At 42.5% G+C, this 23,505-nt stretch overlaps 1 protein-coding gene across 2 annotated transcripts in view; it reads right to left on the bottom strand.

Annotated features, from left to right (window-relative positions):
* RASAL2 (RAS protein activator like 2) overlaps positions 1 to 17,244 on the bottom strand; it is a 280,500-nt gene extending 263,256 nt beyond the window's left edge. The window contains exon 1 of one of the 2 annotated variants that reach the window (XM_084851229.1): positions 16,515 to 17,244. In XM_084851229.1, coding sequence (XP_084707355.1) covers positions 16,515 to 16,686 — 172 coding nt within the window. In that variant the 5' untranslated portion in view covers positions 16,687 to 17,244. The remainder of the gene's footprint in view (positions 1 to 16,514) is intronic. The other variant, XM_084851228.1, reaches the window with a different exon arrangement.
* Between the last annotated feature and the right edge of the window lie 6,261 nt (positions 17,245 to 23,505).

Below are 23,505 nucleotides of genomic sequence, written 5' to 3'. Positions count from 1 at the left end.
CTGAGAAATCTGCCTCCAGTTCCCTCTTAACCACTTTTCATTTTTCTTGCTCTGCGCTGACTTCACAAAGGATGAAGTCAGAATGCCAACAAATGCAGTTTGCCTGGCAAAGTGAATTCAAGCTGAACATACTATCTACACAGAATCTCAAATGCTTATGAAGGGATGCCAGGCATGTATGAAGTACCTCTGTCAGGATAATCTCTGCCCAAGGGTGCTTCCATTTTGCTCTCTGATGTATAATAGAGGAAGGTATATTAAATGAAACTTCAGTGTATCAGAGATGCAAAAATACATCCAACATTAAATATAAGCACAGTAATGACTCATTAACAATTCATATTATCTTGGGGCACAGTGGGGTGGGGGAGAAAAAACAAATTAGCTTCACTATGGTCTTCTGGCAAAACTTTGCCACCAGGAGCCCACTATAAAAGCCAAATTAGATGTGATGTTAAACATGCCATCTCTTTCATATTTTTCTTCTTTGTAAATATTAGCCATTCCGGGGAGGATGTTTTATTTGAGTCTAGAATATGGCACAGAGGAGAGGGTTTAACCACTTTCCCATACTGTTTTCCCATCAGAAATCACACATACAGAAGCTGCTATTTGCCCCTGAAAGTGCCATTTAAGAAAATGGCGCCTTTGGGTGCAAATAGGAGCTTTGAGAGGGCAAGATCCTAAGGAATATTTAGGCAAGGTATTCCAAGATAATGACTCCTCTTAACTGTTACAAAAAGCAGATTTGGATGATAGGTATCAGAATCCTCTACTATTTTTTTACTCTTAACTTTTGTGTGATCTTTCTAAGTTGTTAAATGAATTTAAACCTCTGCTTCCTCAAATGGGAATAATACTATCTCATTTCACAACAATGTTTTGAAGGAACAAACTCTTTGGAACATGCTCACATATGATTTATCAATGCCATTTATTTTCCCAAATGCCAGTTATTAATACTTACTAATAAAGAACTCATTTGTAATGACTCAAACAGATCCACAGGGCTAGATCCAAATTGCTCAATCCCTGAAAAACTACTCAATAATTGTTTTAGTACACAGACAATGAAACATCCCTTCCTAAGATAGGACCGCCTCATTTTCTTCATTTTAGTCAAATCATGACAGTGGCAGTTTGTGATTGGGGTAATTGCATGATTAAAAACAATACAGGAAAGAGAAGGGTGGAAATAAATTTTAACAGTAAAAGCGTGCCTTATTGAGGGGTACTGAAACCTGTGCACACCTGTTTCTTTCCTCTTTTCAGCCCTCCTCCAAGTACTTTTCACCCAGCCAAGCACATTTCTTTTATCAGAACTTGGCTAAAGAGAAAAGTACTCAGAGAGAGAAGCTGCAGGAGGCAGTTCCCCACCAATACATCCTTTTGCTGTAAAACAACCCCCCCCCCCCCAATACCTATCACTTCTTTCTACAGAATCAGGGAAGTTCTGTTTAAAAATACAAAACTGCCACATGTAATTCAGCCCTATGAGAGCTATAGCACCAGTACTCATCATTAATTCTTTCAGAGGGTACTGCAGAATGAACTAGCCACACATAACTAAAAGCTAACTAAGGAAGGCTTTCTGAGTGAATGGTAGAAATTGAAGCAGATAAATTCAGTTCTCAGTGTATTGCCCCATACAGAAACAGGAACCGAAGAAACATCAAACCAATCCACAGTTCCTCCAAAATACCAATAAAAAGGAATGTTCACAGAGAATGTGCACTTCAAGAGGAAGTAGATCATGGTCAGATGCTTCACACTCATCACTTGGAAACATTCTCCAATGAAAGAAAAGTACAAAGAAAATAAATTACTACTGTGTTTCCAGGATTAGTACATTTTACACCTTACAACACACTTAATTGTGCCATGCACATGCCAACTATCCCCGCAAAGAAAAAACTGCACCAAGAAAAATTCCTGTAAGGCAGAAATTGCCCATATCAAATTTGTAAGAAAATAGTCAAGAACTGGAGTAATGTATGGGTAGAAGCATGAGCTGGGAAGTTCAAATATCACCTCGGCAATTAATTAGTTACTATTGTCTCAGCCTCTGCCTCCAATAAGCATAAGGGGATAATGCTTACAGGTTTGTTGACAGGAATACCGAGCTATGGCCACATTTGCACAAAACAATAAGCCAGAATTCTAGAGAATCCTGGCTTATCATTCACAAACAAATGTGCTAATGCATACTGCTTGATCGCTCCTGGTTGGCTCCTCCCACCAGCAGAAGCAGTTTCAGTAAGAAGGAACCCACCAAGAGGAAAAAGCATTAAGTCCAGACGTGACTTGTGGCTTGTCACTCCTAAATAACCCAGGAATAGTAAGCAAACCCTGGTTGTTTGGGGAATATTTGGACGCAATGGTGAGCTCTCTCCTCCTGGTAAGTCCCACTGAAGCTGCTGACGTGAAGAGCCAAGTGGAAGTGATATCCCATTTCAACACCAGGCAAAGACCTGGTTTATTTTTCCAGGCTTTTAAACATTGCTAACTTTTAACACTTTTAAGCGGCTTGAGTTTTTCTTGATTGGAGTTTTTAGCCTGTGCATTTGTTGCATTGTTTTGTTTTGTAATATTTGTAATTGTGACTCTTTTGTAAGATGTCCTAGAACTTAGCCACTGAAAGGCAGGATGTAAATTTGAGACAAGTAAATAAATCAATCAGATTATTTTTAGGCTAGAACAGGGGACACTATACAACTTTATTTTGTATCACTCTTCCAACATGTCACCTTCCCACAACCAGCCACCCTACTTGGTGTCATTGCGGGTCTTGACTAAACTGGGCATCTATCCTTACTGCAATGCTAGCATAAGTAACCTATGTCTATCTCTTAGACAATGTGTCTATGGAAGTACTATGCATTTTCAATCAGGTCACTAATGCTAAAGAATATATACAGATCAAAGCTTTCCCCTCACTAATGAAGGCAGAAACTCTGAGGTGCATTTGTATTCTTATGCAAATTTCCATCAGACACCACAGCACATCTGCTCAAAAAAGTGTCATTTTCCCACAGCTTACCGAGTGAGTATCAGTTAAATATCTGTCAGGTCCTGCAGAATAAAGCCTGTTCTTTAAAAGGCACTCAGCCACAAACATTCCATCTAAGTAATGAGTCTAAACTAGTTTATTCCATTTTCCCACTGTAGTATGAACTCTCTACCCTTTCTGGTACTTACGTTCAGTACTTAATAACATAATCAATAATGAGCTGTATCCAGGAAAGTATATTTCTGTATCATTATTACTATATTATAAAGCTATAATATTAATTTGTATAGCATTTAGAGCACTATATGCTTTATAGCCAGTACCATGTTCATCTCACTATAACAATATGAGGCAGTTACTGTTCGCTTTTTAAAGGAAAGGTATTGTAACTAATGGGGTCACGACATGACTTAACGACTGAACTACAACAACAATTGTAACTAAGCCTTGCTGTGGATCATGTTTGGGCCATTTGCACCCAATATTTGTATTGTGTATGTGTCTTGTCACCTCTGTTGCCTAACAAACCTAACTGCTTAATGCAGGAGTAGGTGACCTGGTTCCCTCCAGATATATTAAACTACAACTCCCATAAGCCCCAGCTAGCAAGAGCGGTGGCCAGGGATTATGGGAACTGTAGTACATGCCCTCTCTGCCTGAAATACTTTAAAGTGAGAGGTGTTCTGAGGGCTTTACAAGCAAGTAGTGTTTATGCTTGCACCAAGCCCTACTCTAAACCTGTGTGTGTTTGTATGTGTGTGTGTGTGTGTGTGTGCGCGTGTGCATGCACGCATACACATAACAGTCATACAACAAAGAACACAGGAAATTCCACACAAAAGGAAAGAATGGAATCTGATATAAGAACACCCCAAACCTTAAGTTCCCTTTCAACTATACAGTGTGCACATGCATTACAGCAGGGGTAGGTAACCAGGTCCCCTCCAGATGTTTTGGACTATAACTCCCATCAGCCCCAACCAGCAAGGCCAATGGTCAGGGTTATGGGATTTGTAGTCCAAAACATCTGGAGGGTACCAGTTTGGCTACTCCACTGGATACTTTCATATGTTTTTCTCAATAAAATATGACCCACTTCATCAAGGATGAAGCAAGGATACAATGTCTTCGACTCTTTAGTTTAGAAAAATTGTGAGTAAGGCAAGACATGACAGAAGTGTACAAAATTATGTATGATAGGAGAAAGCAGATAGGGAGACATTTTTCTTCCTCTTAAAATATTAGAACCAGGGTCATCCCATAAAGCTGAATGATGGGAGATTCAGGACAGGTAAAAGGAAGTACTTCTTCACACAGCATATAATTAAACCATGGAATTTGTTACCACAAGATGTAGTGATGGATGGCCACCAATTTGGATGGCTTTAAAAGGGGATTAGACAAATGCATGAAGGATAAAGCTTTCAATGCCTACTTGTCACAATGGTGATATGCCACTTTCAGGAACAGAGACAGTATGCCTCTGCATACCAGTTGCTGGGGCGGGTGCTACTGCACTCATGTCCTACTTCTGGGTTTCCCACAGGCAGGCGGTTGTCACTGTGTGAACAGAATGCTGGACTAGATGGACTCCTGGTCTGATCCAGCAGGGCTGTTCTTAAGCTCCTAGGCACTTGGGTGACTCTGTTGCTATCAACTACGCAGAAACAAACAAAACCGTAACAAACAAGATCTGCCACAATCACATACGGTTTGAACTTCAGTCTATGTCTGAACTTGGCTTTGGACCCAAAAGTTGAATTCCCAACCACTTATAAACAAAATATCAAGTTACTTTGCTCTACACGGAAAACTGACAGTATCATTTTAACACTTTTTTCTTTCTAAACAATTATTTGAAAAACATTTGAGCGACTATTCATTTGAGTGACTACCCCAGTGGACTTGTGATTAATCAACCACTGGTAAAAAGGACAACGAAATCTAAGTTAATTCATGCTGAATCTGTAATTATACCATCTGATAAGCAATCATGGTATCAAAATGTGTCACTGGGTCACAGTCCGTTGTTGTTGTTTTTTTAAGATAGTAAATAAGGGCATCCAAAAAGGTTAAAACAAAAAAGTAGAAAGCGTATTTCATGAAACTTTAAAAGGCAGTCATACTAAATGTAGCCCAACATGTTGGTGAACTTTCAGTACGTTAAACAGTCAAGTAAAAATTCAGCATTAAAGCTGAACTTCAACTCTCGTGTCTCATGTGGATTAAGCTTAATGTTACTTGAATGTTCTCTGCAGTTCATCCTCTTTAAGATGCAATACTAATTACTTCTATACTTAGTGTTATAAGGAAAAAATAGCAATGAAAAAAATGAATCATATCCAGCCAGGGGGCATGGCATATCATGCCACAGTTCTCAAAAGTGGAGGGAGGTTTTCTTAGGGAAATTTGGCCAGTAAATGGGAGGGGTAGAGTTTGCTTTCCTTGACTTCAGGAGACTCACTACAACATATCTTCTAAAACTAAAACCCTCTTCTTGAAGCACCAAGGCCCAATAACTTGCAGAAATCTAGCTAGCTATAGGGGAATTGCCCAGTAAATGAGCATGGTCAGCAGCGCATCCATAAACACATTTTAATATTGGCCAGCCCTACTGGTAGGCTTTAATAAACAATTAAGCCTAGATGCATTTCCATAAACTAAATCAATAAACTTTATTGATTATAATAATAAACAAGCTTAAAATATTGATTTGACGATAATCTCTCCCCTTTTATTGCTTCAAAGTGCATGATCTAGCCAGAAGAGTCCCTGCTAGCCAGATGAATTTATTTATTTATTAAATTTCTTAATGGCCCATTAAGAAACTGGTCACCCGGCCACTCTGGGCAATGTACAACAGTAAAATTATACATTAAAATATTGTCTAAAAATACCCTAACCCACCCCAAATGCCTGCCTGAATAACCAAGTTTTCAGTGCGTGGCGGAAGCTCATTAAAGAGGGGGCATGGCATAGTTCCCTAGGGAGGGAGTTCCACTGAGTGGGAGCCACCACAGAGAAGGCCCTCTCCCTCGTCCCCACCAGTCTAGCTTTCCTGGCTGATGGGACAGAGAGAAGGCCATCCGAGGCTGATCTTGTTGTTCAGATAGCTTTCTTAGTCCAATGTTTTTCAACTGGCTGAGATACTTAAGATAATTTGTAAAGTATATATACAACATGATTTTTAGTCTGGTGCTTCAGTCATGCTCATTAGGATTGTGAAGAGGCTCTCCATCTTGACATGAAAACAACAGTGGATTTTCCCCTTAATCTGAATAATTAGAAATTGTCACAACTGAAGACAAAATTGGATGGGTGGCTTTGAGTTAAAGGGCTGAGAACCATTTTGAGTTCACAAGCGAGCTGTATTATTTTACTTTGAAACTAACAGGACTGATGTACAGTATAAATGAGTTTCATGGAGAGGTTCCTGCCTTCGGTCAATGTGTTGGAAAAGTTAATCGTCAAGTCTCTTCCACTCTAACTGAAGAGAACGTTACTGCCAGACCAACTGTATTACTTTATTTATTTATTACATTTATATCCCGCCTTTGTTCTTTCTTAAGGAACCCAAGGCGGCGTACATAATCCTCCCCCTCCTCCATTTCATCCTCACAGCAACAACCCTGTGAGGTGGGTTGGGCTGAGAGTCTGTGACTGGCCCAAAGTCACCCAGTGAGCTTTCATGGCCGAGTGAGGACTAGAACCCGGATCTTCCAACTCCCAGTCCAACACTCTAGCCACCAGATCACACTTTGGCAATCTAAGAGTGTACACGTGTGTGTTTGTTCACTTGCCACCATCCATTTTTGCTATATAAAACACTTCATTTTATTCCTTGAGAAAGTAACAGAATCCCATTTTTCTGACACTGCCCATGTGGCCTGGAATATTGCGCTTGAAGATGCTCCGCCTTGACCCCCGGTCTTGGCTTCAGAAATTTATGATTTAGCTGCCCAGATGAAAACGGGTAAAGCACCGGGCGAAGATCTGATCCCTCCAGAGGTGGTCAAAAATAACTTAGAATGGTGGCCCCAGCTCTAGCATCGCTGTTCTCCTACATTGACATGACTGGGCAGATACCAGAAGATTGGGGCTCTGCCATTATTGTTCCTATATTCAAGAAGGGAAAGAGACGACCCTGCAAATTACAGGCCCATCAGTTTATTAAGTACTATTGGTAAATTATACGCCAGGCACTTATATAGGAAGCTTAAAGACTGGCTGGAACAGGATATGATATTGGCGGAGGAGCAGGCAGGCTTCAGGGAGGGTCGCTCTACCATACATCAATGCTTGGTACTACAGCATCTCATCGAGAAATACATCTCAAACAAGGTCACCTCGCTCTATGTAGCCTTTATAGACCTTAAGGCAGCTTTTGACTCTATCTCGAGGGTCAAACTATGGAAGAAATTAGAGGCCTCCAATATTGATAGGCGCCTGCTCCTACTCATTCAGGCTCTATATAGGGACACCTCCCTTAAGGTCAGATGTAGTGCTCACGGCCACCTTACAAAGGCTGTTTCAACAAAAAAAAGGGGTCAAGCAAGGCTGCATTCTCGCCCCACTTTTGTTCAACTCCTACATCAGTTCAATGGTAGACCAGCTAAACCATACTGATTTTCATCCCCCCAAAATTGCGGGGAGGCATATAACTACTATATGCAGATGATGCAGCTATTATCTCAAGGACTCCAATTGGGCTTACAAGAGCATTGCGGAATACTGCGAGGAAGAACATCTGATGATCAATTATCAAAAAACAAAAATCATGACTTTTGCAAAAAGACCAAAAATCAGATCACGGATGATAAACCAGCATAAGATTGAGCAGGTCTCCCAATTCAAATATTTAGGGGTAGTCTTCCAAGCAAATGGTTCCAGGAAGGCTCACGGCAAATATGTGGTGTTAAACACACAGAGAAGCTCGTCAGCAGTAGCACTACTTATGAGAATGAAAGGCGACCACTATATCCCTTTAGCCCTCCAATTATACCAAGCAAAAGTACTAGCACAATTATTGTATGGCTCTCAATTGGGGCCTTTCCCGAATACCCAAACATTAGAACGTGTACAATCAAAATTTTTGAGAGCAATATTGGGTGTTCCTGGGGATGTCTCTAATGCAAAGGTAAGATTAGAGACTGGCCAGATCAAAACTGAAGCTAGGGTCTGGGTGGCTATTCTTGTGTACCGGCTTAGACTGTCATATTTTCCTACTGGCCTTGCCCCACTAATTTTGCAAGACAATTTTAAATCCAGTTGGATTCAGTCAACTGAACAGAAAATAGTTTTCTTGGGGCTTCCCTTGCGGACTTTATTAAATATGGGTTTTGAACAGGCAATGGAGACTATCAAGCAGCGCACTGCAGATATTGAGAGACAAAATGACCTCAATAGTAGTGCCCCAGAATTCTATCTCAGGGAGGACTACAGATACATCGTAACAGCTGCACCCTATCTTGAACAACTGGAACTGCATAAACATAGAAGGGCATTTACCTTGGCCCATCTAAATGGACTCCCCTCAGCGGTTTTGGAGGGACAGTACAAAAAGATCCCCTGGTCAGACTACCGCTGCTCCTGTGGCATGGAACAGATAGAAACTACAGAGCACGTTTCGCTGTGGTGTATATTTTATAGAGATATTCGTGCCGCACTCATCTCCCCACTGATGAATCGCTTTCCGGGACGTACAGGACAACAATATGCCTTCATATTGTTTGACACTAATTTGATATTTACATATAGTGTCGCCAAATTTTTTGCAGCTGCGATAGGTGTTAGAAGAAGGATGCTGAGGGAGCTCGGACTTACCTACCTGGATGAAAAACAAAGTTTGGAGAGTAATGCCATTCACCCAATATGGCTGATATGCATTACATTAGTACTACACTGTGTTGAAGTGTCTATTAATTTGATTGGGGATATATGGCAGATAATTTTAATGTAGTTCCTTTTTTGAGCTGGTCTTTGACCATAATAAAGTTTTATTCTATTCTATTCAGAATCCCATTTAAATTATTTTTGCATGCTCATCAGAATATCTCTTTTCATCAATGAATGCTGCTGGAACTCGAAAGTAGCCACAAATACTGTGGTTTTGGAATACAATTTAAAACAATTCTGCATGCAAGGAACAAAGGGTAAAATTTGTCAGAGCATCTCCACAATCCTCACATCAAATGTACTACAGTATGGGTGGCTGTACTTGTCTGCAATTGTATTGTCATGCCTAATAGTTTAATTTGTAAGCCATGGAATTGCTTCTATCGGCCAATTTTGTAGCTACAAACCTAACATGGAGAGGATTTATTCACAATATTTGTGTCCATTATAAATATGAAGCATCTCCTGGATTTTCAGCATAACCCAAGTCTCTCTCAGAAGTATACATGTATATAAACCTTACCCACATTACAGTGGTGTGTCACACAGGAGCAAACCCATAACATGTAAGTAATTTCATAACATAATTTCATAAATATTTGAATCAAGCACAAACCTGATAAGCTCATAACTCCTGGCAGTAAAAGTTTCACCAGTCCCACAGACATTCTCAACATAGTTTAAACACTGAAAAATATACCTGAGGGCATTTGATTCTCCCCTCTATCCAAAGAGTATTTCACACCATTATTGCCATTCTTTGTTACACTGGGTTACAAAATGAGACTAGTCAGCTGTGCTGCTCAAGATCACTTCCATTTTCCCACTTCTGTTAAGGTATAGGACCCCAAATCAGTTACAAAGCAAAGAACTGAACACAAGTGCTAGCAGGTACCTTTGCAAGCGTTATCAGCTTTATCATGGCTAGTCGTTTAAGCAAGAGCCTTCCTATACGTGTTCATGTACTATCATGGTCTTATTTAACATGAATCAAATAGACACACAAGCTGCACACATTTCCATGATTTAGCATTCTTCTATATAGGTGTCTGGAATCAGAACATTTGTTATTCCTTCCCAGTGCCAGCTAAACAGATCTTCCCAGGAAAAAAAGCTCTTAATTTTTAAGTATTGAGATCATCCTTATCAGCCATCCATTTGTGTAATCAACCACTGGCAGAAAACATGCAAAGTTTAAGAAAATAAAGAGTAACCGTGAAGTGGGGGAAAATGCTTAGCTGATTAAAGACTCTCAGCCAGGTCAAAACCTCAGTCACACGGAAAGCACATCCCAGACTGAAGCCCTACTATTCCACCTGCATCATTGTCACACTGCTAGCTATCACAGCAGCTAATTATTTTGATGCATTATTGCTAAATCCACTCCCAGTGCCTACAGATACAAGCTGTCTAGTCTTTACAGCCGGACTAGTTTCCTATCACATTCTTGAATAGGCTCCTTGGACAGATGCAAGCTGAATGGCACACAGCTCCTAGAACACTGATATGCAAGATTAATCAGGTTTGAGAAGCGGCCAACAAATTTATTTTAAATTAAATAACTGTTTCCTCTCATCGGTTTTTGTGCTAAGTGCCTTTCAGTTCCAGCAATTGAAGAATGCACTATAGTATCTGCATCTGTATGGACACATGGGAAAATTGAACCGTGGGTGGCTATTATATTAATAGCTTCCCTGGCTGCAATGCTAGAGGAGTGGTATTTAGTATTTCTCATGCAAGACAGGCTTCCTCTCCAGAGTCATTCATGACAAAACTTGGTATTAGCCATTCCCAATGAACAGAGGCCACGAGGACAGACTAACAGCTCCTATTTCCTTTGCTAGACTAGCATACTTTTCTGTTGACTAGGAAAAGCTCCTCAGTGCTATAAATATCTAGGGCTTGACATGCTATGAACTACATTTAGTTATGTAGTAGCATGGAATTGTTTTGATTTAATTAAATGCACAGGAACATATCCAGGTCAATCTATGCAAGGCAAGGGCAGGATAAAACCAATCAGATAATATATTTACTTCAGTCCACTTACCACTTAAACAAAACAGGATCCTGTACACAGAAATTGAAAGTATACACTTATTTTTTGCCTGAAAAGTGGAACTAGCAATTTCAGCAGTTTTGTTTTCATATAAACCAGAAATAACTATTTAAAAATTGAAAATTACTGTATCTTTTGTAGACTTCAAGCTAGTGAGCTGTACGGTACACATGCATATCAGCAGCAATTTTTATCTTCTGACTGGCATCCAACAGCAGCCCATCACTGAACAAGACACCTATGATTTCATCAACAGTTTACACTGAAGCTAACTTTGGAGTGTCAATATTCAATTAGTATGTCCTTAATGTTCCACCTTATATCAGATAGCTTTGTACAATTTTATTATGTATCTATTCCCATGTTTGCATATGCATACACACTCACTAAATGAGCAGATTCTCATTATTTTATTTCATTTATTTCATTTCATTTTTATTATACTTTAAGAAAGGATGAAGCAAGAAGGACACTGAGCTTGTCTAAGGCAAGGAAACAAGTAAAAGCTTCCTTGAGAATAACTAAAGCATTCTTGCTCACAGCAAGGGAGCTTACAGCCATACCTCAATGAAAGTGGAGAAAACAGAATACATGTAAACATAGAGTACGCTATTGGGTCCCTGATATGGGAAAGGGATCCCTCTACCAGTGATAAGTAACACAAGGGCTAGGAAATAAAGCACCTTGATGAGCACCGGTGGGTGAGGGTTTGAAGGGCAGAGAGAAGATATTTTGCCTTCAGCCCTAACAACGACACATAAGAAATGCAGAAGAACTTGTGCCCTCTCTGGCAGCAATGGAAGTCTTAGCAGAGAAGCATCACTGGATAATTTTTGCTCTAAACATGAGAAACTCCAGACCAGGGGTGAGCAACTTGTGGCCTTCCAGATGTTTTGACCTAGGATTAGAGATGTAAAGTTTCCGGAAATTTTGAGGCCATGGGAAAAAAATGGTTTTTTCCTGATTCTTTTTGGAAACATTAAAAATAAGCAATACCTTTTTTTAGCACTCTTTACAGATCTAAAGTCACTTTGTTGCTTTAAGATAACCTTCCCCAACCTGGTGCCCTCCAGATAGTTTGGACATCAGCTCCCATCAGCCTCAGGGAGCATGTCCAATGGTCAGGAATGCTGGGCACTGTGATCCAAAACATCCAGAGGGCACCAGGTTGGGGAGGGCTGCTTTAGGAACATAAGGCAGCCTTTCTGTTCCTAAAGTTGTTTTATATATGACTTATTTTGCTCATATAATTATCATTATATTTTAAACCTTTAAAAGTAAACTAAGCTAGTAAATGTGTAATTATTGTCTGAATAGATTAGAACTACATTAAATGACTGCTACAGCAACAGAAACAGAAGACTCTATAGAACAAAACCCAAGCTGTCAAGAATGCACATTTGGTGTCAAGAATGCACAATGCTGACTCTACTCACATGTTCGGAAACTGAGCATAAATTCCTTTCAGTAAAATATACTTTAGAGCAATAGTTTTAATAAGGAATGAAAGAATTATGCTGGAAATCTTACAGAGAGGATTAAAAAACATTTTCCCCCATGGCTTTATTATTTCCAGACATTTTACACCTCTAATCTTTCTATAGAAGTGTTATTATTACATAGTTTTTAGAAATCATTTTGGGGGAGTAAAGGCTGGGTAATATATAAATACTTTTGTCTTAAATTCTAAAAGAAAATATTTCAAAATCCAAAGCTGTTCAATTCTTTGGAAAAAAAACAAAAACAGTCCTCAGGGAAAAAAAATGGGTTTTCCCCAAAATTTTCCAGCTTTTTTCTGGGCCTTCACATTTCTACCCACAACTCCCATCAACTCTTACCACTGGTTATGCTGGCTAGGTATGATGGGAGCTGTAAGCCAAAATATCTGGAGCCAGAAGTTGCCACCCCTGCTCCAGACTGTTTTTCTTATGGCTCTTTCCTTATTCCAACAGGAATTGCACTGGGCATTTGGTGCAGTGGACTCTCTTCTAGGGATGTACACATCCCTAGGCAAGACATCCAACATGTCAATGAACCAGAAAGGGGAGGCAATAGATCTCTATGCCTGTGGTGCACAGATGCAGGAACCCTCTGAGTTCTCACCCATCTTCCCCTTCTTCTACAGAAGTACTCAATGACACCCATCAGCTTCTATGGGGGAGATATACACTACTGCAACTGGAAAGACTATGGAAGTGAGGCCAATGCTTGCTCCCATTCCCAGGCACCAGAGACACCACTGCCTAGAGCAGAAGACAGCCATTCTCAATACCAGACCCTTCTACTTTTCCCAATAAATGTCAAAAGGAGCCATTCACTTAATAGGAGAAAGAAAAGGGGCTGCAATTACCAACACTGTTGAGCCAGAGCAAAACCTAAGCCCCATCCCAGACACAGGTGACCCCAATATCAGGTTTTCCCCTACCTTAATGTCACTGATTGTAGCCCCTTAACTTTCTTCTACAGTAGTCAACGGGGGCTGGAAATATGGAATAAAGTAAATTTAGGGTGCAATCCTATGCATGATTAGACAGAAAACCTTTATGGAATAAAGTAAATTTAGGGTGCAATCCTATGCATGTTTAGACAGAAAAAAAGTCCTACAGCTCCCATCATGCCCCAGCCAGCATGGCTGGCTGGAGGGATGCTGGGAGTTGTAGATTTTCCTGTTTAAACATGCATGGGATTTCACTGGTAGCCTGTTATAGTGATAGGCACTTTGCAAATTAGTTGGTAGGCAGTTTGTCTCACAGCAATTTATATAGTATTAGCACACTGTCTCTTACAGTAACAGAAGTTAGTCCAATAAAAGTTATCAGCTTACCCATTTCATCTCCTTCATTGTCTGGGGACAACTTGGCAACAACTGTCCACACTTAAGTTTCAACTATGCCTGAAAGCCCAGCAAGATTTAAATGCTCAGCAAAATATCTGTATTAGCAAACTATTTAACCGACAAGGAAAGCAATACCTTATTGCTTACTTAGAGACAAAGTACTATGTAGTATGACATGCTTATCTACAGAAACCTTGTCTCGAATAGCTGATTTTAAAACTGAATCACAATACATTTCTATAATACAGCACATGCTATTGCTAAAAAAAAATCTGAGTCTGGGAATAGGCAAGGCGTACTGATACAGATTTATTTTAGGTTACATACCAGGGAGGGTTTGAGAAAGAAATAGGAAATAACACTGAGTCTTGTACATCAGCCAGATCACTAAAGAATTTGACATCCTTTTTCCAGGCTCTCATCAACCTTTACTATAAATAAGGATGCCAGCTGAATGCATTGTAAGTACAAAACCACAAGATGAACAATGTCAATATCTTCTAGGCTTCTAGCAACTCATTAATAGTCATCCAAAATCCAGCTGGAAAGGGAAGAAAATTAGGCTTTACTCACAGTCTGAGTCCTTGCGAGCACAAAGGATTTAAATACAGATTAGAGAATGATAACATACCACATCTTTGCATTTGCTAGATCCTGGGGTGTTTTCAACTGAGCATCCTGTAGTCGATTTATTCAAAATTTGCACAAATGGCAGCTTGCTAATAATTGTCAACATCTTGACAATTTAGCATATGTTGAATAATTACAGGGTAGTGTTTCACTGTCAGCACATTTATATAACTTAAGACTGTTTTTTGAAGAGTACACAATTAAAAATATATATAAGCCACTTCTAGGCTGCAATCCTATCCACGCTTACCTGAAAGTATGCCCCACTGAACTTACTAGGACTTATTTCTGAGAAATGTATAGGATTGCACTGTTAAAATGAATTAGTTACAAGTCTATACTCAGGAAATTTCAGTTGTGGTTATAATTTCAGAGTGGGTTCAGAGGGAACCCAAATATGAGATGGCTTTGCCCATTCATCGGTATTTCAGCCTGCTGCTGGATATGCTGGAATAGCTATCCAGAGATTTGACAATGGGACCGTAAACAATAGCACATTCTGAAACCTAATCTGTAAAGCTTTTTCTGCTAACATGATTCTGAACTGAACAGAGCTGCTCTTTTTAAGGGGTGGGGAGGAAGCTAGGAAGAAGCTGTGCCAGGAGGTGGATATCTCACACACACCATAAGAAATTACTTTGTTTTTTACATTTTGTTTTGGTAAAGAACAGCATAGCACTGAAACAGTCTCTTAACCCTTTGATTGGTGTTCAGTCCAAGTTCTGAGACAGTTACATACAGCCAAGCCAGCAGCTGCACAGAGGAAAACTTTCATAGATAAAAAGACAGAAGTGCATCTACTATTATCAAAATGCTTTGGAAAAGCTGATGGCAGGAAATACCTCCTTTGTTATCTTCACAAGGGGAGAGGAACATAGGAACCTGCCTTATGCCGAGTGTGACCATCCAGCCCAGTATTGTCAACACCGACTGGCAGCTGCTTTCCAAGGTTTCAGGCAGGAGTTTATCCAGCCCTACCTGGAGATGCCTGACTGGGATCAAACCTTGGGGCTTCTGGATGCAAAGCAAGTGCTCTACAGCCCCTCCACTAAACTTCATATGCAGAAGTTAATAGTATAGAACAGAAGTTCCAAACCAACGTTTACCATCACCACCCATGAGAAAATACCTGACCATTTTCAAAGGTGAAGGTCACCACTCAGTCCAGAAGATATGGAATAAAGGAACTATTATTATCATCATCATCATCATCATCATCCAAATAACATTTGCCTTGAGCAGCAATGAAGGAAACATGCAGTAGCAATCAGTAGCAGGTACAAAAGGAAGCTGCCTGAAAATGGGATCAAAAAGCATGAGAGAGTCTGCACTATGGCATGATTAAGGCAGCTGCTTCCAAATGGTGGGTTGCAAATAATAGGATCCGTGCTACCCTTAAGGGAGGTCAAGATAGGTGGCTTTCAAGTCAGGGAAATTAGACTTACGGGTGTCACATTCTTCCAAAGCCGAACAGTTGACACTACCTTTGGACTACAGAATGGAGAGAACATGGTGGAGCGATGGAAAAGGTCAATGTGGGTGTGAGAAATGTGTGTGGTGGTGCTTTTTTCTAGCAGCTTTAGTCAGACCTTAAACATGCCTGGGACTAAAGAAGGTAGAGACTTACAGTTAGAAAAATGCACCTTCGAGGTGGGGTGGGGCGGGGCTTGTACCCTAACTCTTCTTTAAAGGGCATCAGTACTTGCTTTGGGAGGGGAAGTCGGGCGAGGCGTGTGTACCTGATGACACTCCATAAGCAGGGAATAGAACTGCGGGTATGTGGCGGGACTAGGAAATAAGAGGCGCTGTGAGGCGACCCCTCCCCCAGCCCCCAATCAAGGGCTGAGCAGGAGGACGGGCGAGTGGTCATGCCCAGCGGAGAGGGAAGGAAGCTCAGCCGGTGGCGCTTTGTCTCTCGGCGGGAGGCTGGAGAGGAGCTGGGAGCGAAGGAAGGAAGGTGCTGTTGCCGGGGGAGGGGAAATGCAGAGGGGCGAGATGGAGGCGGGAGGGAATAGGTGCGAGGGAAGGGGGCGTGAGGGAGGGGGGCCGGCGGATGGGACGGAGGGCAAGCGCCCCTTCCTCACCGTAGACGCGGAGCCAGCCCTGCAGCTGACAGACCGACTCCCTCAGGATCCTCTCCAGAGCGCTGGCCGCCCCAGCCAGGTCGGCGGGTCCCGGCAGAGAATTCTTGAGGCGCTCCAAGCAGCAGTCGCCCGCTTCCGCGGCCGGCCGCGCGGAGGAGACGCCGGGCTCCATCCGCCGCCGCCGCCGCCGCCCTGCGGTGGGGTCAGCCACAGCCGAGTCCCCTTCCTCAGCCTGCAGCTCGGTCTCCCCAGCCAGTCACTTGCCCCGGCGGGCCCGCCCCCTTCTCGGTCACTGGCCTCGCGCCCGCTCCGGCTCCATCCCGAGGCCGCCTCGCGGGGCGGGCTCGCTCGGGGTCCGCTTCCGCCGCCGCCGCCAGCACCACAGCCGGGGCTCCGCCGTCCCGTCCACAGCTTCTCCCTCAGCCCCGGCGGCGGGCGGCATCCCAGGGAGATAGGCAGGAGCAATGGATCGCCGAGCCGGCTGGCCTCCCCGCCGCAGGCAAGCAGGCAGGCACGGACGGACGGCGGCCGGCCGCGCTGGAGAAACTCGGCCAGGCTCACTCAATCGCCCATCGACACATGCATGCACACCGTCGCCTTCTCCCGAGGAGGGGCCACCCCCTCCCAGCCGCTGACTGGCGGTATGCAGATGAGGCAGCGGGCCCTGGTGGGACTGCCGAGCAGGCGGCGCATTTTCCCCTCGAACAGCGCCCGCGCCGCTCCGGCGATCAACGAAGCCCTGCTCCGAAGTCCCACTTTCGGAGAACGCGGCGTGCCTGTGGGAGCAGCTTACTAAACACTTCATCTGCGCAGATTCGTGGAAGGGAATACAAGGAGTTTGTTCAGGACAGTTTGGTAGCAGAGATACGAACAGCAGAGTGAGAAGGAGTTTATACAGGGAGCTATTAAATAATAATAATAATAATAGCCAAAGATCTCTAGGCGGTTTACAAAGATTAAAAACATTAAAAATACAATATACAGAGATTAGAAGCTATTTACATAAAAAACACACGAACAGACAATATACACAAGAGAGGATATATCTATTATTAAAAACTAGGGCTGTGCCGAAAATTTCTTCCGCGTTATTTTCCACTGTTCTCATCCAACTTGATAGAAAAGAAATTGCTTTCACAAAGAAATTCAAAGCAGAAGAAAGTTCAGAGAAATTCTCTCTCATGGGTTGTGTTCTGGGTTCTTGCGCTTCCCTTAGTTAAGAGGTGGCTGAGGAGTGTGCGTGTCTTTCGTTGTACCATGATCTCTCTGCAGTGCGTTAGAGGCAAGATGTATCCACAGTTACCCCTAAGAAATTTAATGTTTGGAACATCCTGGGGAAAGAGCGGAGTCCTAAAGAATGACAACTAGAGCTGATCCAGAATTTCTCAGAGGACATTTTTCTGAGAAAAGTCCTGAGGGTTTTCTTTTCTAACCCCCTAGAAATAAAAGGCGACTTTGCAAAAGTTCTTGTAATCTTCTTCCCCATTTTTGGTGGGTTTTGCCTGTCCCCATAGTCGCCAACCAGATGCACCAGTGGGAAGCTACAAGCAGGTTGTTGTTGTTCAGTCGTTCAGTTGTGTCCGACTCTTCGTGACCCCATGGACCATAGCACGCCAGGCCTTCCTGTCCTGCGCTCTCTCCCGGAGCGTGCTCAAGTTCATATTCATTGCATCAGTGATGCTATCTAGCCATCTCATCCTCTGCCGTCCCCTTCTCCTTTTGCCTTCAGTCTTTCCCAGCATCAGCGTCTTTTCCAGGGAGTTTTCTCTTCGCATTAGGTGGCCAAAATATTGGAGCTTCAGCTTCAGTATCTGTCCTTCCAATGAGCACTCAGGGTTGATTTCCTTTAGGATGGACTGATTGGACCTCCTTGCAGTCCAGGGGACTTGTAAGAGTCTTCTCCAGCACCACAGTTCGAAAGCATCAATTCTTCAGCACTCATCCTTCCATATAGTCCAGCTCTCACAGCCATACATTACTACTGGGAAAACCATAGCTTTGATTAGATGGACCTTTGTCGGCAAGGTGATGTCTCTTCTTACTATGCTGTCTAGGGTGGCCATAGCTTTCCTCCCAAGGAGCAAGCGTCTTTTAATTTCATGGCTACAGTCACCGTCTGCGGTGATCTTGGAGCCCAAGAAAGTAAAATCTGTCACTGCTTCCATTTCTTCCCCTTCTATATGCCAGGAAGTGATAGGGCCAGATGCCATGATCTGAGTTTTTTTAATGTTGAGTTTCAAACCAGCTTTTGCACTCTCCTCTTTCACCCTCAACAACAGGCTCTTGAGATCCTCTTCGCTTTCTGCCACTAGGGTCGTATCGTCTGCATATTGGAGGTTGTTGATAATTCTCCCAGCAATCTTAATTCTGACCTGTGATTCATCCAACCCAGCGTTTCTCATGATGTACTCTGCATATAAGTTAAATAAGCAGGGTGACAATATGCAGCCTTGTCGTACTCCTTTCCCAATTTTGAACCATTCGGTTGTTCCATGTCTGGTTCTTACTGTTGCTTCTTGACCCTCGTACAGGTTTCTCAGGAGACAGGTAAGGTGGTCTGGTACTCCCATCACTTTCAGAATTTGCCACAGTTTGTTGTGATCCACACAATCAAAGGCTTTAGCGTAGTCAATGAAGCAGAAATAGGCGTTTTTCTGGAATTCTCTTGCTTTCTCCATGATCCAGCGAATGTTGGCAATTTGATCTCTAGTTCCTCTGCCTCTTTGAAACCCAGCTTGTACTTCTGGTAGTTCCCGGTTCGCATACTGCTGAAGCGTAGCTTGTAGGATTTTGAGCATCACCTTGCTGGCATGTGAAATGAGCACAATTGTGCGGTAGTTTGAACACTCTTTGGCATTGCCCTTCTTTGGAATTGGAATATAAACTGACCTTTTCCAGTCTTGTGGCCACTGCTGAGTGTTCCAAATTTGTTGGCATGTTGAGTGCAGCACTTTAACAGCATCATCTTTTAGGATTTTAAATAGCTCAGATGGAATACTGTCATCTCTGCTAGCTTTGTTGTTAGTAATGCCTCCTGAGGCCCACTTGACTTCACTCTCTAGGATGTCCGGCTCAAGTTCAGTGACCACACTATCATGGCTATCAGGGACATTCAGATCTTTCCTGTATAGTTCTTCTGTGTATTCTTGCCACCTCTTCTTAATCTCATCTACTTCTGTTAGGTCCCTGCCTTCTTTGTCTTTTATCATGCCCGTCTTTGCACAAAACGTTCCCTTGAGATCTCCGATTTTCTTGAAGAGATCTCTAGTCTTTCCCATTCTGTTGTTTTCCTCGATTTCTTTGCATTGTTCATTTAAGAAGGCCTTCTTGTCTCTCCTTGCTATTCTCTGGAACTCTGCATTCAGTTGGATATATCTTCTCCTTTCTCCCTTGCTTTTCGCTTCCCTTCTTTCCTCAGCTACTTGTAAAGCCTCATCAGACAGCCACTTGGCTTCCTTGCATTTCTTTTTCTTTGGGATGGATTGAGTTGCTGCCTCCTGAACCATGTTACAGACCTCCGTCCATAGTTCCTCAGGCACTCTGTCTATCAGGTCTAATCCCTGAAATCTATTCCTCACCTCCACTGTATATTCATAAGGGATATGATTGAGGTCATACCTGAACGGTTTAGTGGTTTTCCCGACGTTCTTCAATTTAAGCCAAAATTTTGCAACAAGAAGCTCATGATCTGAGCCACAGTCAGCTCCAGGTCTTGTTTTTACTGACTATATGGAGCTTCTCCCTCTTTGGCTGCAAAGGACATAATCAATCTGATTTCGATATTGACCATCTGGTGATGTCCATGTGTAGAGTCGCCTCTTGTGCTGTTGGAAAAGAGTGTTTGCTATGATCAGCGTGTTCTCTTGGCAAAACTCTATTAGCTTTTGTCCTGCTTCGTTTTGTACACCAAAGCCAGGCCTGCCTGTTATCTCAGTGATTTCTTGACTTCCTACTTTAGCATTCCAATCCCCTATGATGAAGAGGACATCTTTTTTGGGTGTTAGTTCTAGAAGGTGTTGTAGGTCTTCATTGAACCGATCAACCTCAGCTTCTTCGGCCTCAGTGGTTGGGGCATAGACTTGAATGACTGTGATGTTGAATGGTTTGCCTTGGATTCGTACTGAGATCATTCTATCATTTTTGAGATTGTACCCCAGTACTGCTTTTCCCACCCTTTTGTTGACTATGAGTGCTACTCCATTTCTTCTAAGGGATTCTTGCCCACAGTAGTAGATATGATGGTCACCTGACTTAAATTCGCCCATGCTTGTCCATTTTAGTTCGCTGATTCCCAAGATGTCGATGTTCAATCTTGCCATCTCATGTTTGACCACCTCCAGCTTACCTTGATTCATTGATCTGACATTCCAGGTTCCTAAACAATATTGTTCTTTACAGCATCAGATTTTCTTTTCACCACCAGACACATCCACAGCTGAGTGTCCTTTCGGCTTTGGCCCAGCCGCTTCACTCTTTCTGGCACTACTTGGAAATACCCTCTGCTCTTCCCCGGTAGCATATTGGACACCTTCCGACCTGAGGGGCTCATCTTCCAGCGTCATATCTTTTAGCCTTGTGATACGTTCCATGGGGTTTTCTGGGCAAGAATACTGGAGTGGGTTGCCATTTCCTTCTCCAGTGGACCACATTTTGTCAGAACTCTCTGCCATGACCTGTCCATCTTGGGTGGCCCTGCACGGCATAGCTTATGGCTTCACTGAGTTACGCAAGCCCCTTCTCCACAACAAGGCAGTGATCCATGAAGGGGTACAAGCAGGGCAGAGGCAAAATTTAACACTCACCTGCTCACATTCCTAGCAACTGGTACTGAGAGGCGTATTGCCTCTGATACTGGAGGTAAAATATTGCCATAATGACTAGTAGCCATTGCTAGTCTTATACTCCATGAATCTGTCCAATCCCCTTGTGAGAGGCTGTCCATAGGTGGAAATTTGGCTAACCTTGCTAACACCCCCCCCCCCCAAGCAATTGCTGCATTCCCAAAGGAGGTGAAAGCTGGGAGCTGGCTGTCAGGTGCAGCTAATGACCCCAAGCCATGAAGGAAAAAATGGAAAACTGACCAAGGGCAGAAGGAAGGTGGCAGTGGATGTGGACAGAAGAGAAGACAAGGAGTCGTGTGTGAAGCCATGCAACAGACAGGTAAGTTTTGTTTTGAGAGACTATAGGGGGTGATTAGAAGTAGAGATGGACTAACTGACCCTGGGGAGATATATGAGAAAAGTGTTAGCCTCTATGATGAGCCAGCTATCTCTTGTTTAAAGCAAAGCTGGAAAAAATATTTAGCTTTCTCAAAGAGTTTAGAGACACTAAACTTAACTCTGAGAGGCATTATCTTTAATAGTGTATCGTACCGCTTTTAAAGCTGTCCAAGTTGGTGGCCATCACTGCATCTTGTGGTAGTGAATTCTAACTATCTGATGTGTGAAGTATTTCCTTTCATCTGTCCTGGATCACCCATCATTCATTTCATAAAATGACTCTAAGTTCCAGCATTATGAGAGATGATCCACTTTCTCCACACTGCATAATTTTGTAGTTGATCACAAGCTTAATATGAATCAGCAGTGTGATGTGGCTGCAAAAAAGGCAAATGCAATTTCAGGTTGCAAGAACAGAAATATAGTTTCAAAATCACAAGAAGTAAGAGTTCCACTCGACTCTGTGTTGGTCAGACCTCACCTCAAATACTGTGTCCAGTTCTGGATACCACACTTAAAGAAGGATTCAGATAAATTGGAATGACTTCAGTGAAGGGTAACAAAGAAGATAAGGGGACTAGAAACTAAGTCCTATGATCAAAGATTGAAGGAATTAGGTATGCTTAGCCTTAAGAAGAGAAGACTAAGGGGGGGGGGGATTTGATAGTGCTTTTCAAGTACCTAAAGGGTTGTCACACAGATGAGGCTTCCAACCTGTTGTCTGTCATTTAAGACTGTAGGATGATAGAGAGTGCAGGGAGGCAGATTTCAGTTGAACATCAGGAGAAACTTCCTAATGGTCACAGCAGTCACACAATGGAACCAACTGCTGAAGGAGGTGGTGGGCTCTCCGTCACTGGGGGGAATTGAAGCAGAGACAGATCAGCCATCTGTCAGGAATGCTTTAAACTGGATTCCTACACTGAGCTGGGGACTGGACTCTATGGCCTAGATGGCACCTTCCAGTTCTATGACCATGTCCCCCCCTTACATGCCTTTTTTTCTAAGCTAAAAAGCCCCAAACGTTGTAGCATTTCTTCATAGAAGAGTTGCTGCAGCCCGTTCAACATTTTGGTTGCCCCTTTCTGCATCTTTTCCAGCTCTGCAATACCCTTTTTGAGATGCAGTGATCAGATTCCAAGCGTGGTTGAAGGGATTTGTATAAGGGCATTATGATATTGTCAAGTTTAATTTTTGATTCCTTTCCTAATGATCCCCCACATGGAATTTTATTTACCTTTTTCACAGTACCGCACGCTGGATTTACATTTTCATTGAGCTATTCACCACAATCCAAGATCTCTTTCTTAATCATTCACTGCTAGCTCAGACCCCATCAGCATATACGTGAAGTTAGTTAGGAATTTTTTGCCCCAGTGAGCATCACTTTACACTTGGTTACATTGGACCACGTGCCCATTTCCCCAATTTGGAGAGGTCCTTCACAATTCCTTTTTATTTTAATCACCCTAAAAAAATGTGATATTATCAGCAAACTTGGCCACCTCATTGCTCACCCCTAACTCCAGATCATTTATGAACAAGTTAAAATTCACCAGTTCCAATACAGATACTTGGGGGATCCTACAGTTTACTTTCCCCCATCGCACCAGTAACTAGTATGGTTTGAGAGGGTAAATACAAACTGTGGAGTAAACTCTCAGTTTGCTTTGTTGTGTCTGTACCTATTGACTGCAGTGGTTTATTGGTGAAGTAAACTACTGTTGAGAAAGCAGATGTGAACACACACACCTTTAATAATCAAGAGCAGT

This window comes from Heloderma suspectum, chromosome 4 (assembly GCF_057233095.1).
Source record: "Heloderma suspectum isolate Gila_16-S chromosome 4, 16-S_ref, whole genome shotgun sequence".
Lineage (NCBI taxonomy): Eukaryota > Metazoa > Chordata > Lepidosauria > Squamata > Helodermatidae > Heloderma > Heloderma suspectum.
Note: the sequence above shows the minus strand (reverse complement) of the source record. Positions and strands in the feature narration are given on the sequence as shown.